This window comes from Equus przewalskii, chromosome 5 (assembly GCF_037783145.1).
Source record: "Equus przewalskii isolate Varuska chromosome 5, EquPr2, whole genome shotgun sequence".
Classification (NCBI taxonomy): domain Eukaryota; kingdom Metazoa; phylum Chordata; class Mammalia; order Perissodactyla; family Equidae; genus Equus; species Equus przewalskii.
The window spans coordinates 60,179,795-60,194,093 of NC_091835.1; the positions used below are offsets into that span (position 1 = coordinate 60,179,795).

A 14,299-nucleotide genomic window follows, 5' to 3' on the forward strand; every position below is an offset into this window, starting at 1 on the left:
CCTAGCGCTCAGGAACTACTTAACGAAATCTATTGTAAGTCAGAAATACGGATTGGGGGCTGAAAAGAAAATAAGAAGGGATTTCAAACTCTATATCCAAGATTCTCCAGGAGCAAGATTTACTGAATTTTGGAAACTGGAGTCATCACACAGGTGATCTGCAGCTCAGGGAAAACTGATCCTCAGGCCTCTTTACAGTCTGGGGAAAACACAACTCTCCAACGCGTGCCAACAACAACCTCCACCCTAGCCACTTCATCTTATTTCCACTAGAAAGATATAACTATTTTAATTGTAATCCCTCGTCCCACCAATCTCCCGGCCAGGAAAGAGCAGAGCCATCAGAGCATTAGTAGCATTTGGAAAGGACACACAGCAGATAATAAGTTTGCATTCCAGTTGAGTCCACTATCGTGTGTCAATGAAAGTTTATCCCTGAAAAGTCTGATCATTTTTCATATACGAATCAACTTCGGTTTTTTTGGACTTGCGAGACTGATGAAGAGATCCGCTTTTGTCCAAGGTACTGAGAACAACGTTAGATTTAAATGTTTTAATTAAACTTAAAAATAATATCTAATTTTTCCCAACAACTTTAGAAGTTTGAAACCACAGGCTTGAGTCAGAAGCCACTCTAGAGAATATTTAATTACTCTCACCCACTGCGCAAATTCCCTGATGCATAGATAATCCGATCTCAGCTCAAAAATTACTCACCAGGGTTATATTGTTTTAGTTCCTATCTAGTCATTAAGTATTTATTGAACGCCTGCTGTGTGACAGGCACTATACTATGCACTGGTGGAACAGGGGTAAACAAAACAGAAAGATAAAAACCTGCCACATGGAGATTACATTAGAGTGGAGGGAACAACAAGTATCATAAATATCAGTTAGTGAAAAGCATCATAGAGAAAAATAAAGCAGGGAGAAAAAAATTAAGAGAGTAAAAAAATAATAATAAAAATAAAGAGAGTAGAGAGTACCAGTGGTGGGGGCTGCAACTTTAAACAGAGTGATCACAGAAGAACTCACAAGAGGAGACCTTTGAGGAGACGTAAAGATGAGGGGACAATGTGGATATTCAAGGAGCGCTTTCCTAGCAGGGCAATCGGACTGTGCCTGGAAGGGTGACTTGTGTGTTCCCTGAGGCCAGGACAGCTGGAGCAGAAGCAAAGGACAAGTGGTAGGAAGTTAAGTCAAAGAAGGAGTGGGTGGGGCAAGAATCCTACAGGGCTGCGGGCCACTGGCTTTCACTCTGAGTGAGATGGGGAGCCAAGGAGGGTAGCACTTTGAGTAACACTGAACTGGCATGATCTGATTTTACAAGAATCCTTCTAGCTGTCATGTGGAGAAATGAAGGCAGAGGTGTCAGGGCAAAGGCAGGGTGAACAGTTGGGAGTCTTGCAATGCTCCGAGTGAGAGATGGCATTCTAGATCAGGGTGAGGGCAGTGGAAGTGATGAAAAGTAGATTCTAGATATAATTAGAAGCTAGATGCAAAGGATTTCCTGACAGATTGGATGGGAGGCATGAGAGAGTCAAGAATGACTCCAAGGCTTTGGACCTGAACACCAGGAAGGATGCCCTTACCTGGTATGTGAAAGATGGTGGGCAAAGCGGGAAGCTGGGTACAAGAGTCTGGAGACCAGGAGAGTGGTCTGCACTCAGATCTACATAGCTGTCAGCAAACACAAGGCATTCGAAGCCACAAGCCGGGAGATGGCCAAAGGACTGAATGTAAACAGAAGAGGAGAGCTCCCAGGAGTGATCCCTGGGGCTTGCCAAAATTAAGAGTTCTGAGAGATGAGGGAGAATCTTCAAAGCAGACCAAGAAGGAACAGCCTAAGGAAAAACAGGGAGAGGGTGACATCCTTAAAGCCAAAGAAAGTGATTCATGAAGACATGATTTACTCTGTCAAAAGTCTTCTCTGACAGATCAAGAGGGATTAGGACTGAAAACATTCCTTGGGTTGAGCGACTTAGAGGGCATGGTGATCTTGACAAGAACCATGTTGGTGGAATGCTAAGTGGAAAGGGGTAACAAAAGAATGGGAAGAGAGGAATTGAAGAGAAGGAATAGAGGCAACTGTTTTATATAAGAAAAGGAGACAAATGGGATAGTCACTGAAAGATAAAGCGAGATAGAAAGGATTTTTTTTAAAGACGGCAAAAATAACAGCATGCGGGGGCCAGCCCAGGGGTGCAGTGGTTACGTTCACACGTTCTGCTTTGGTGGCCCAGGGTTTGTGGGTTTGGATCCTGGGTGTGGACCTAGCACCGCTTGTCAGGCCATGCTGCGGCAGACATCCCACATATAAAGCAGAGGAAGATGGGCACGGATGTTAGCTCAGGGCCAGTCTTCCTCAGCAAAAAGAGGAGGTTTGGTGGTGGATGTTTGCTCAGGGCTAATCTTCCTCAAAATAAATACATAAATAAATAAAAATAATAAAATTTAAAGACCACTTTGCCGTATGTAAATTATATATACAATTTTATGCCTTCTTCCAAACTCTGTCCAGCTACAATTTTTTAGATAGTTGTATCAGTGTGTCCATACAACTAGGTTCTACTCTATGAGTTTATTATTTGTGGATTTACATGCATCTCAGGTCCACAGGTTTTCATTTAAATGGCAATGCAATGTTCTACCACATACCTAGTCTACCTAATCATTTCCCAATCACTAGGCACTTGGAGGTTTTCCCCGAGGTTTTTAAAAATTACATATTGTATATCTATAAATATCTTTATGCAAAATGAAATTTTCTTTTATCTCCTTATATTATAATTCCTCAAGTGAAATTTCTAGATGAAAGAATACTAGCAACATAGAAGTACAAACCTACCATACTAACTTCTGTATTCTAAGTGTTTACTTTGGTATCTAACACATATCAGTAATTCAAAATAGCTTTGTTGAATTAATGAACAAAATAACAAATGAATGAAATGTGTTAAATACATGCCTGGCTATTATCTAGAATATTCTCTACAGAAAATTATTCCAACTTATTTTATAACCAGAAAATCTTTTCCTATGGTACAACTAGCCTGAGTTTTTTCTAATTTGCTAATAAGTACGATGTTATCTTAACTTTCACTTCTAATCACTAACAAGGTTTAACACTTTCCCAAGAGCTTATTTACTAACAGCATTTTCTCTTGCTGTAAATAGTCTATTTAATATGTTCTGAGCATAAACATATTTCCTTTTAGGTAAATAAGTGTACCACAATACTTTTCCAATCTGTCACCTTGCTTTTAAAATTTCTCGATCATTTTAAAAATCATAAGATAATGAACCACATCAGTGATATAAATAAAGAAAATAACTCCATTCCTATTTCTTTAAACTTTAGAGACCTTTAAGCCTATATTGCATTAATAAGAATGACATCTAAATTTCATTTACATTATTTTTATTCATATTATTTACTCTTCTCAATTATTTATTAGTAAGTATTTCTTTTCCCTGTTTTTTTATCTGATTTGTTCAATATTAAACTCTTACAAATAGCTGGACCTACTGCTGAAACTTTTATTCTGTTCCATTCATCTCTTTTCTGCTTTTAATAATATATTACTATACCATATATAACGTATTATATATTAATATTTGGAGGAATTACTTTCTATGTAAGTAGTTCCTGTCTTTCATTACTGTTCCCCCAATCTCATCACTGTTCCCTCAACAATCATTTTTAAAATTCTATGAAGTATCTTATAGGGATTTTAATTACTAGTGCATTAAATATATATACTAACGTAGGAAGAGCATTGTGACTATATTTAGCTTTCACAATCAAGAACTGAATGTTATCATATAACAGAGAGAGAGAGCAAACAATAGTCCTTCATCAGAAACCTGGACTTGAATCCCAGCCCTAATCCCAGCTAACAGTGCTAATTTCCCTAACCTTCCTGCACTTCCTTTAATTCATGCAAACTAAGGAAAATACTCACCTTCTTAATTAACGTGTGCATACACATACAACACATACACACACAGGCAAAAGGGATGGGCTTTGTTTTAGGGTCTACATATTTTGACTTGTTACAATACCTTTAATGAGCTGCCTTTAAATAAGTATTATATACCAGGAAAGGAAGATTAGAAATTTTCACAGATAAAGAGAAAATATTCAAGACAAAAATGACAAACAGAATTCTAAGCTCCTTGCAGGACTGAATGAATTTTAAGATCAGAAATCACTTTAAAAAGACAAACATGTAGAAGAAAAAAATAGTAAACTCCCGAAAATTCTAAACATTTTCTTAACATAGAAGTAACTATTATGAAAAATTTTATAAAAATTCCCAACAAGGTTGCTTTCAAGAGGCAGGACAAAGGACTCCACCAGTTTTGTTTTTTGGTGTTTTTTTCGTGTTTTCCAGCCTCCCCAACTTCACTGCTGGTGGGCAGGAGGCCTGGGGACCTGCAGGACCTCTGAGATGGTCCACGTGTCTGTGTCATCTCGTCTACAAAATCACAGAGGACCATGTTACACTGACTCCACCTGTCCACTCAGAAATAACGGAGGGAGGAGTTCTAGAAGCCATTTTCCTTACGACTTTTTGTATAGTAAATATTAGAATTAGGTAGACACAGCAGTAACTGCTTCAGATTTTATCCTGATATTAATTTCTAATGACACCTATATTTCCAGAATCCTTTTTATAACTGAGCTTTAATGTTTTTTTTATTTTATTTTTTGAGGAACATTAGCCCTGAGCTAACATCTGCCACCAATGCTTCTCTTTTTGCTGAAGACTGACCCTGAGCTAACATCTGTGCCCATCTTCCTTTACTTTATACGTGGGACACCTGCCACAGCATGGCTTGACAAGCAGTGTGTAGATCCGCACCCGGGATCCAAACCTGCGAACCCCGGGCTGCCGAAGCAGAATGTGCAAACTTAACCACTGCGCCACCAGGCTGGCCCCTCAAGAATCTTTGAAATCCACTGTTTCATGTGTCTGCAACTCATTTTCAGTCATTATATTTTTCTTTCAAAACTACAAGCAGTCGATAACCCAACATTAAATGGTTAATGTTTAGTCCTTGAATACTATGCACACAACTTTAGTCTCCAATTTTCTATGTTGTATGGATTGAGTTTTTGACATGGAGTCATAAACTAAGCCCAAAAATATAACGGAGTTTTCTATGAATGCTACCATTATTAAAATTCTTTTTATTCCAAAGCTATTACTTTGAAGTTTTTATTAAAACTATTCATTCTTTGCCTCTTAAAAGGCAGAGATCTTTTCCACTGGGAATTGAACTATTTTGTCTATAAATAGGCATATAAAATATTAGATTACAAGACAGATCTAACATCACAGCTTCAACTGGCTCCTCACTTCCAGCCAAGATTATACTCTAAGAAATCAGTTCACATTTTTACTACTTTATTATCAACTCCTCCACCTCACCAAGAAAAGCTGCTTGCTCTCCTCAGCGCTTCACATTTATCACTCTGCCCTCCCCCACCAGAAAAGCACCCTTCTCTCAGACAACCCATGTTTTTATAACTTTCGTCAAGACCGGTTCAAAACTTCATCTGTCTTGCTGGAAGTAAATCTTAGATAATATAAACTAAAACCTTGGAAGACAGAGTACTGCCCCGCCTTTAAATGACTCATTCTGTCTTTCAAGTCTGACTGTTTATGTTATGGAATTTTTACTCATCTGTTACTAGGTACAATAAACATTAAAATCTAACGAGAATTTTATTTCCCTTGATTGTAAAAAGGTGTCAGGGTGATGATCGAGATAGCTACACCTGATAACAAGAGCTACCATTTGTCGACAGCCAGGTCCCTTCACATGCATTAGCCCATTTAATTTCTACAACAACCCTATTTTCTAAGTGCGATCCTAACACTCATTGTAGAGACAACGGAAACTGAGACACATGGTGGTAACTGCCAAAGGTTACACAGCTTGTGTGTGAATGCTTAATAAACACTGGTGCTTTTACTTTACCAGCTACTGGGGAAGCACTTTACAAACAGTAACTCATTTAATCCTCCTAACTACGGTATAACACAGGTATTATCCTCATCCTTCAGATGAGGAGACTGAAGCACAAGAGTTAAGACGGTCACCCAGGTAGGAAGTGGCCAGCCAGGCTGCGAGCCCAGGCATGTCGATCCAGAGGCCTCAAGTCACGACGTGACTTCACTTTCTGAAGTAACAGTGTAGCAATTAACTGTGAGTCTCAGGTTTCTAGTGTTCAAGGATAGCAATGTTCTGTTGAGTGTTACTTTTATGCATTCTTTGGTTTGCTACATATTAAAGAGCTTAATATATAAAAAGCATGCTACTGAGAGTGCAGTGAGAGGACATAAACACTATTAATACCTACTTAGCTAACACCATGAGTTTCTAGTCTACCAGAGGAGATGAGTCATGGCCAGAAAGATATATTGCAAGGCATAACGTAGTTAAACGCCAGGGGGATGGTTTAGAGAAAGTGCTAAGGCTCAGCAGAGGCCGACAGAGAAAGCTTTCATGATAAAGCTGGGTCTGGGAGGATGAGTAAACATCCCACAGACACTTCTATCGTAGGATGAACCACACATTACTCTGCTCTCATGTTTGTCTTTCCCCGCTAGACTTAGGTCTCTTAAGAACAGGGACTATTTTTATCTTTCTCTCTCCAGCACCCAACAAAGCCATCACTCAGCAAATGGCTGCGGGAAAAGGGGGAGAGAGAATGTTATGGAAAAGCACATTCCAAGCAGAGAGATGGTGAGCTTAATGGGAAAAGCAGAAAAAGCATTTCTAAAATTTTAGGTGCTGTATAACAGGCAGTACCTCTATGCTGTCCAACTCCGGGGGCCTGGTTTTCACTGTACTCTATGTAAATGCACCCCCTTTGGGGTGAATATGGAATCCCCTGGAATTGTACAACATAGCGGCCTGATCAAAGGCATCCTTGTTCACAAGTCCTCCGCAAAGTAAGGAAATGTCCTAACTAACTTTGCTTTCCTCATTGTCACTCCTTGATGTGTCACGGCCGTGCTCTTGAAAAACTCACTTTAAAAGTTTCTATTTTAAAAGTAATGTCCCTATAATACATCCTGGTAAGGGACAATTATGCTATTTTCAGGGAGAAGTAACAGTGTCACAGAGCAGCTGAGCATGGACAGACTCCAAAGCCAGACCTCTTGGGAGCCAACTATGGTTCCACCATTCAGGAGCTTTGTGACCGTGAGAAAGTTACTTCACTTCTTTCTGCCTAATTATCTTCATCTTAAAAAGAAGATAATAGTATTATCCCACTGGGTTATTATGAAGATTATGTGAATTGATATCTGCAAAAATCTTCAGAAGGGTGCCCAGCGCAGAGCAAGCCCTGAACCAACGTTAGGTATTATTTTCAGGGCACTGGCCGCTAAATTAACCGCAAATTCACATTCTACCATGAAGAGTGACTGCTGAGACTCCCCCCAGGGCAGGACAGGGAGATGATAAAACCAGATAAAGAAAACTGCTGGTCAGATACTCGTGACCCCATGACACTGGTTAGCCTTGTTGTGAAATGAAGTTCCTGCCATGTGGCTTTTGACACATATTCCAGACCACACCGTTCCAAACAGTGGTGCTCACATTACATAAAAGGCCTAAGTATAAAGCATGCAGTACTTGCAACTTCACTGTAGAAATATCTGTAAATCTTGGCTACTGCTACTCTCTACAGCCAGGGAAATTAAATTTTACATGTGGAAAAATGTTTTGGGGTTTTCCGGTGAGTACAGATTTTCCTCCTGACAATGGAATTTTTCTTTATAGAAGTGTTGCTACTATTTAGTCTGAAGGTCAAAGGAAAGCGAAAGCTGGAGACATGAAAAGAGTTGCAGACAGGAAGGATGCATAAAGGAACCAAGTTTGATGGGAAAAAAGAAAAGGAAAATTGTCTCATGTGCTTTTGAACAGAGCTGGCAAAGAACGCTTGCTATTGGAGATCTACCAGCAGGTTCTACTTCATTAGATGTGTTAAAGCCAAAGATCTCAGTGTGAAGTCAGTCAACTCAGACTGTGTTCTTACTCTGAGCTTAAAACACAGAAGAGGGAAATATCGATGGATGAAGAAAAGAAATGTTTTATACAGAAGTCACATGAACAACTTCATAGAACTCATGTTAACAGACTTCTGTCATCTTACTGACAACTCACTTGAGGAGGATGTTGCAATACTACCAGGCAAACATAATTAGGTTATAATCCTCACTGTAATTCTGCAACGTCAATGCCGCCAGATATAAAAGTGGAGGGGGCGTTGCACACACAAACTGTTAATGTGATGAAACACGGAAACAGAGCAAGTCCAAGTTTTACTTTCGACATCAGTTTCAGATCAGTAGAGAGCATAGATCCAACACAGAAATCCAACTTTAAAAGAAGATGAAACTGAAAGAAAAGGAGGGAGGAGCGGCACAGAAAAAACAAACTTGATCCCCTGAAAAAATAAATTACATTAACTGATTATTTAAAAACCTGGGTGATTCTGGCTAACTATGGTTACCCTAAACAAAACTCTTTGATATTAATCTCAATATTGCATGATTTTTTGATCAAACAAGATTTTACGTTTGCTTTGCATTAAAGAATAAGAATTCAAAGTGCTATTTGAAAAAACAAGGTGATATTTTATAAAGTTTTTCTTAATAGGCCATAAATACCAATTACAAGCTGCACCATACAGCTGCAAATTACGTTCCAGTAGAGGGAGTACTGGAACCAAGGCTGACAGGAGAAACCGATGTAAATCTAAGATTAATTCAACCAACACAGTGCTGTATAAAATAAGTCAATTCTCAGTAAAGGTTTTGAATACTGGTGAAAATCTGAATTTAGACACTTCTTGATATTCCCTACACAGGCACTAAATCACCACTTATAATGAGCACAGAGTAGACGCCGACACCATGGGGAAATGGCAACAGTAAATTGCGTGCTTTTTGACTACATATACACTAACAGTGCTAACAGTCCTACATTCTTGTAATGTGCCCTTTCTAGACAACTTTTTGAGTGTGTTACGCATGAGAGATACAAGGTCCCACATAACTAAATGAAGCAAACCTGTGCAAACGCACATTCCTTCAGTCCTGCTGGACCTCACCATCCCTACAAACTTTCATTATGAGTACAACATTGCTAAGCGAACCCTTGCAAAAGGTGACCGTGTGTAAAGGAAATAAGATTACTTACAAAATAAGATTACCCTGTAGAAGAGAGTAAGTTCTAGGATGGCAAATCTGTGTCCTATTTGAAATCTGAATCTTCAGGTTTAAGAAGTTTGGGTGGCAGTGGTATAGGGCAGGGACAACAGAGAAAGTCTGGTCCCAGAACTCAAGTCAAGTACAACAAGAAAATCAAGCAGAGGAACTAAAGGAACCTCTGGTGAAAACCAAAATCTAAAATAATGCCCTGTGCAAACAGGCGCTCAGGACCTGATTTATTGTAACTTGTAAAGGAAAATGAGCCCTTAAACTAAAACGAAGACAAATACCCCTGATGGCTGATGCCTCTGTCTTTTACCATCTGACTCATTTAATACAGACTAACCACTACCCTCTACTGCTTGGTATCTGTGTCTTTTTCAAAGGTTTCTGTTGAAGGCCTCACTGACTCTGCCTATTCCAGTAATTCATGGCCACACACTATGCTCCACCCACCCTGTAGTAACCGTCTCAGCAAAGGATTTCTAATATTACACAATTCAAAGAAGCAAGGTTCAGGAAAGAAACCAAGAGTTTAAAAGCAGAACAGGAAAAGAAGGAGACCAGATTCAAAGAATGTTTAATCTGATCACATCATTTACAGCTAAAAACCTCCGATGACTCTCTCTGCACAGGCATGGCCAAATGAACCCTACACAGCCTAACCCACCACCACCAAGAAAATCATTGCAGTTTCATGATCACCCTATCGCCATCCTTCACTCACTCTGCGCTTCAAACACTGACTTTTCTGTGCCTTTACACCTGCTGTTAACTCCACCCCAAATGCCCTGTATGGTAATAGAGCAAAAGGCTCTGAGTCTTTGTTTTTTTCAATCCTAACTTTGTACCAGTGACCTTGTTATTTAACTGCTGTAAGCTGTTTCTACATCCAGCAAAAGAGACATACTTCACACCTATTTTACAGAGGTGGAAGGATTAAGTGAGATAACATATGAAAGTAGCAGCAGGATGCCTAGGACATACTGAAGCACTAAAGAAATACCAGCTTCTTTCCAGGCTCCCAGATCTGTTGAACTCCTACTCGCCCTTCAAAACTCAGTTTAAATATGTATTTCTGTAAAACTGCCTCAATTCTGTGTTCTATTTTCTTCCCCCCAAAAGAATCAATTGCCCATCTGCTGCTTCCCACGGCACTTAGAGAAACCTCTATTGTATTTTAATTGCTTGTTGAAGGTCTTTCTGTTGCATTAGAGTATAAATACCCCCAGGGTAGGATTTTTATCTGTCTAATACTGTCTTACTCCAAATCTGACAATCAATAACAGAAGCTTAATTAGCATTTGCTGAATAAATAAATGAATGATTTCATTAAACTACTACAAACTAAAACCCTTAGTTGGCCTTTCAAATACTTTGGAAAAGGTTTTTTTTTTTTAAAGAACAATCCTAACTTAAAGTGGTACCCTACCAGCAATGGAATTCTTTCTTTAATGTTCCTGCTCACTATTCATTCAATCAAGAAGTGCCTCTTTTGGGCTAAGAATGTATCAGAGAACAAAATGAACAAAAATCCCTGTCCCCATGGGCCTTATATTTACCACAAGTAAATCTGTGGGAGAAAGAAATTATCATTGCAAACTTGTACAAAAAAGAGATCAGAAGCCGTATTTTGTTATTCATCAACATTTACTAAGTATCAAAAAGACAAAAAAAAAAAAGAAAAAAACAAAGAAGCTCCTGACCACACATAAAATTTAACTACTTCAAAAAGGTAGTAAGAAATTAACTCCGATTTAGTATCCTAAACAAGCCAAAGTGATGTAGTGTCCCTAAAAAAGATGCTCATGTTAAGGACCCACATCCTTGTAGCTAGAGACCTATTTCCCTGTAGAAGTAACTCTGTGACTTCTCCTTTGGGAGGTTAGCAATATCTGTGAGTTTTAAGGATTTTACATGTACAGTTACCTGCTTTCAACGGATCCTAACATCGTGGTGGTGGTCAATGTGGCCTATTCTAAAGCTTGTTTATGACCTTCGAACATTCTTCATTTTATAAGTGAAGGGGGGCTTTTATGAAACTTTGTGTCAGGACTTCTACTCCGAGAAGTGTTGTCCCCAGGTGAGAGAGAGAGAGGCCACACCAGGACTAAATTAGGATTACATCTCAACTGGGCTGTTCTGTCAGCCACCCAGGTGCCACAGCACGAGGCTGTGAGACAGAGGTGTCCCCGGTTCCTGCACACCCCCCTTTCCAGGCTTCCCTCCAGCTTCAGCCTCTCTGTTGCATGCCCCTTGTTCCCCCAAGCACACCCTATGCTTTCCTTCCTTGATTCATTCCTCGACTCAGAAAGTCCTGTCCTCATTTCTGCTGTTAAAATACTACTCACGCATCAACATACCATTTCCATCAGGAAGGGCTTCCGGCTTCTCTCTTGGGGGATACCGGACCCTCTCTGAATTCATCAGCCCTCTCTGAGTGCCTTTCCTGTAGAGTCCAGCAAGTTCTATCTAGCTTTAGTCCCACCCTGTCTCTCTTCCTGGAGTATAAACTCCTCACCTTTCTGCTCACAACTTTCCTATCAGATCAAAGAGGAAACATAATATCCAAACACCCACCACTTGCCAGAGCTAAACACTGCAGGAAGCCTCAGGCAGAGATCTCTGCCAATATCATTCAATTTCAAAATCACAAATAAGGTTCCGACTTACTGAACAAATTTTGCTGCCTAAAATGATGTTATTTCTATGTCAGAAGAAACACAAAAGGCGGTCCAGGTGTTCCAAGTAGAGAATGCTAAGAATACTGAGAAAAGAAGCTGGATCATTGGACTTTACCCACAGGTTATTTGCTGCAGGGTCCTGAAGGCTCAGGGAGGGCCTCCACAAAGCGGTTTCATTTCAGCTGTACTTTTTGGTCATTTTGGACTTTAATGTGCCAACTTAACATTTTCCTGAGAGCCTTGCCCGGCTACACTAAATAACAGTACAATAAACAAACAAAAGGGAGGTCAGTGATGACAGATTTTGGATATAAAGTGCAATGAGTTGGGTTTTAGGCTCATGGTTCCCACATGCGGAGTGGTACAAACGGGGCTCGCTTCCCTGAGGAGTCTACAGAGAAGGGAAGAAAAGCAGAAACATCAGACAAGCGGGGAACAGACAGATCATCAGGAGCCCCAGCTTTAAAGTGCTTTCATCAAGGCCCGGCCACAAGGAAGAAACACTTCAACAGCGCCCTAAAGGAAACAAAAAACTCAACTATAAAATGCAACATTATGAAAGCATCAGCGGTGCGTCTTAGAAAAATTACTAGTGAGATTTCAGTCTCAACCCCCCACTTTCCCTCAAAAGTGCTCTCTAATAATACTGAGCACATTCCAAATAGCTTTCCTCTGCCAAGAACTTGCCAATTCTATCTCCCCTGTTCAGCAACCAGGGTGAAAAATCAATGCCAGGGGAACCTTAATCCCTTCGTTTTTGAAGTAAATTGCAAACATCTATCTTGCTGGGCATTTATCCAGAGGGGGAGTAGCTCCTAAACGAATTTAGGAAGTGAACATGACCTTTAATAGATAGTTTGGTTCCCAAGGAGAAAGCAGGAGAGACCAAACAAAGAGGAGAATGGGTGAATATGGATTTAAAGGAAAAAGTTGAGAAACAGAGGAGCAAGAAATTCACTTGGGAAAAGGATGAAAGCAAAAGGCAACACAAAAAGTAAAAGCAAAAGGAGAGAAAAATAATACTCCACCTACAGATCAATGACTGGAGAAGAGAGGAGGAGCAAAGAGCAGTTTTCGAGTCCAGAATTACTTGATTAACTTTTAAAATTCTCTTACTGTGACTTTAAGACTGACTGGGTTCGGAATTTGGAAGCCTAGAAAAGGAAAGGGACTAGCCGTGGAGAAACAAAGCAACACAATGCAGGAAAGAGACCTTCCCTCATAAGTTCTATCTCGGCATCAGGTAGGGGTGGATCAAGGAAAAAGCTGGCGAAGAGTCGGGTTCCTGGAAGTGCTCAGAGAGGCAACCACCACACGGATTTACTTGTCTGTGGGCGATCGAAGACTCCACGTGGGCTGGGAGAAACCCTCCCCCCAAAACCCGGGGGTGCCTTGGAAGCCGGACTAACAAACAGATGGGCTCTCGGAGCAAGAGATTCTTATGACCCAGCAAGACCCGACGGGGACCCCAGAGAGGCAAAAGGAAAGCAGCGATAAGAGTCAAGGGCGGTGACATCTGGGGACCCCCGGCCGCCCTTCGCGGAGCCCGAACTCACCGATGCCGAGCCCCACGACCAGGCGGCCGGCGAGCAGCGTCTCCTTGTTGGTGGCCGCGGCCAGCACCGTGGAGCCGGCCGTGAAGAGGGCACTGGCCAGCAGGATGGCGGCGCGGCGGCCGCAGACGCCGTTGAGGGCCCCGCCGGCCAGCGCCGAGACGGCGGCCGCCCCCACCGTGCTGGACACGAGCATCTCCTGCCAGAGCGCGTCCAGGCTGAGCTGCCGCTTGAGCAGCAGCATGGCCCCCGACACCACCCCCGTGTCATAGCCGAACAGGAAGCCGCCGAGCGCCGAGAAGACGGCCACCACGTACACGAAGGCGGGGGTCTCGTCCTGCTGGAACTGCCGCCTCGCCGCGCGCTCCAGGTCCCCGACGCCGCCCGCGCCCGCGCCCTGCAGGCTGGCGCTCGACTCGGCGGCCGCCAGCAGGCTGCGCTCCCCGGCCGCGCTCGCCGCGTCCGGCTCCTGCTGCTTCCTGCGCCGCTCGCCCATCAGGCTGCTCAGGCTCCGCAGCGTGTACTCCACATTCTCGCTCGCCTTGCGGGACATAGGGCAGGGGCCCGGGGCCGCCGGGGGGCGCGAGGCTCCGCGGGCCGGAGGGCTCGGAGGGCTGGACAGCCCCGCGCGGCCAGGAGCAGCCGCCGCCGCCTGCTCCTGCCGCCTCCCGCTCCGCCGCCGCGGCCGCTGCGGGGAGAAAGTTGCTGCCCGCCGAGCGCCGGCGCTGCCGAGTTGGAGCCCGGCGGGTCCCCACTCCAGACTCACGCCCCGCGCCTGCCGAGCTGGCGCTGCGGAGCCGGCGGGAGGCGGGGCCGCGGGTCACGT

At 42.4% G+C, this 14,299-nt stretch overlaps 1 protein-coding gene across 1 annotated transcript in view; it reads right to left on the reverse strand.

The window, feature by feature from the left end:
- Nucleotides 1-14,282, reverse strand: part of SLC2A13 (solute carrier family 2 member 13) — a 260,339-nt gene extending 246,057 nt beyond the window's left edge. Inside the window, exon 1 of the mRNA XM_070619405.1 lies at nt 13,477-14,282. Within this exon, the coding sequence (XP_070475506.1) occupies nt 13,477-14,026 (550 nt within the window). The 5' untranslated portion in view covers nt 14,027-14,282. The remainder of the gene's footprint in view (nt 1-13,476) is intronic.
- Between the last annotated feature and the right edge of the window lie 17 nt (nt 14,283-14,299).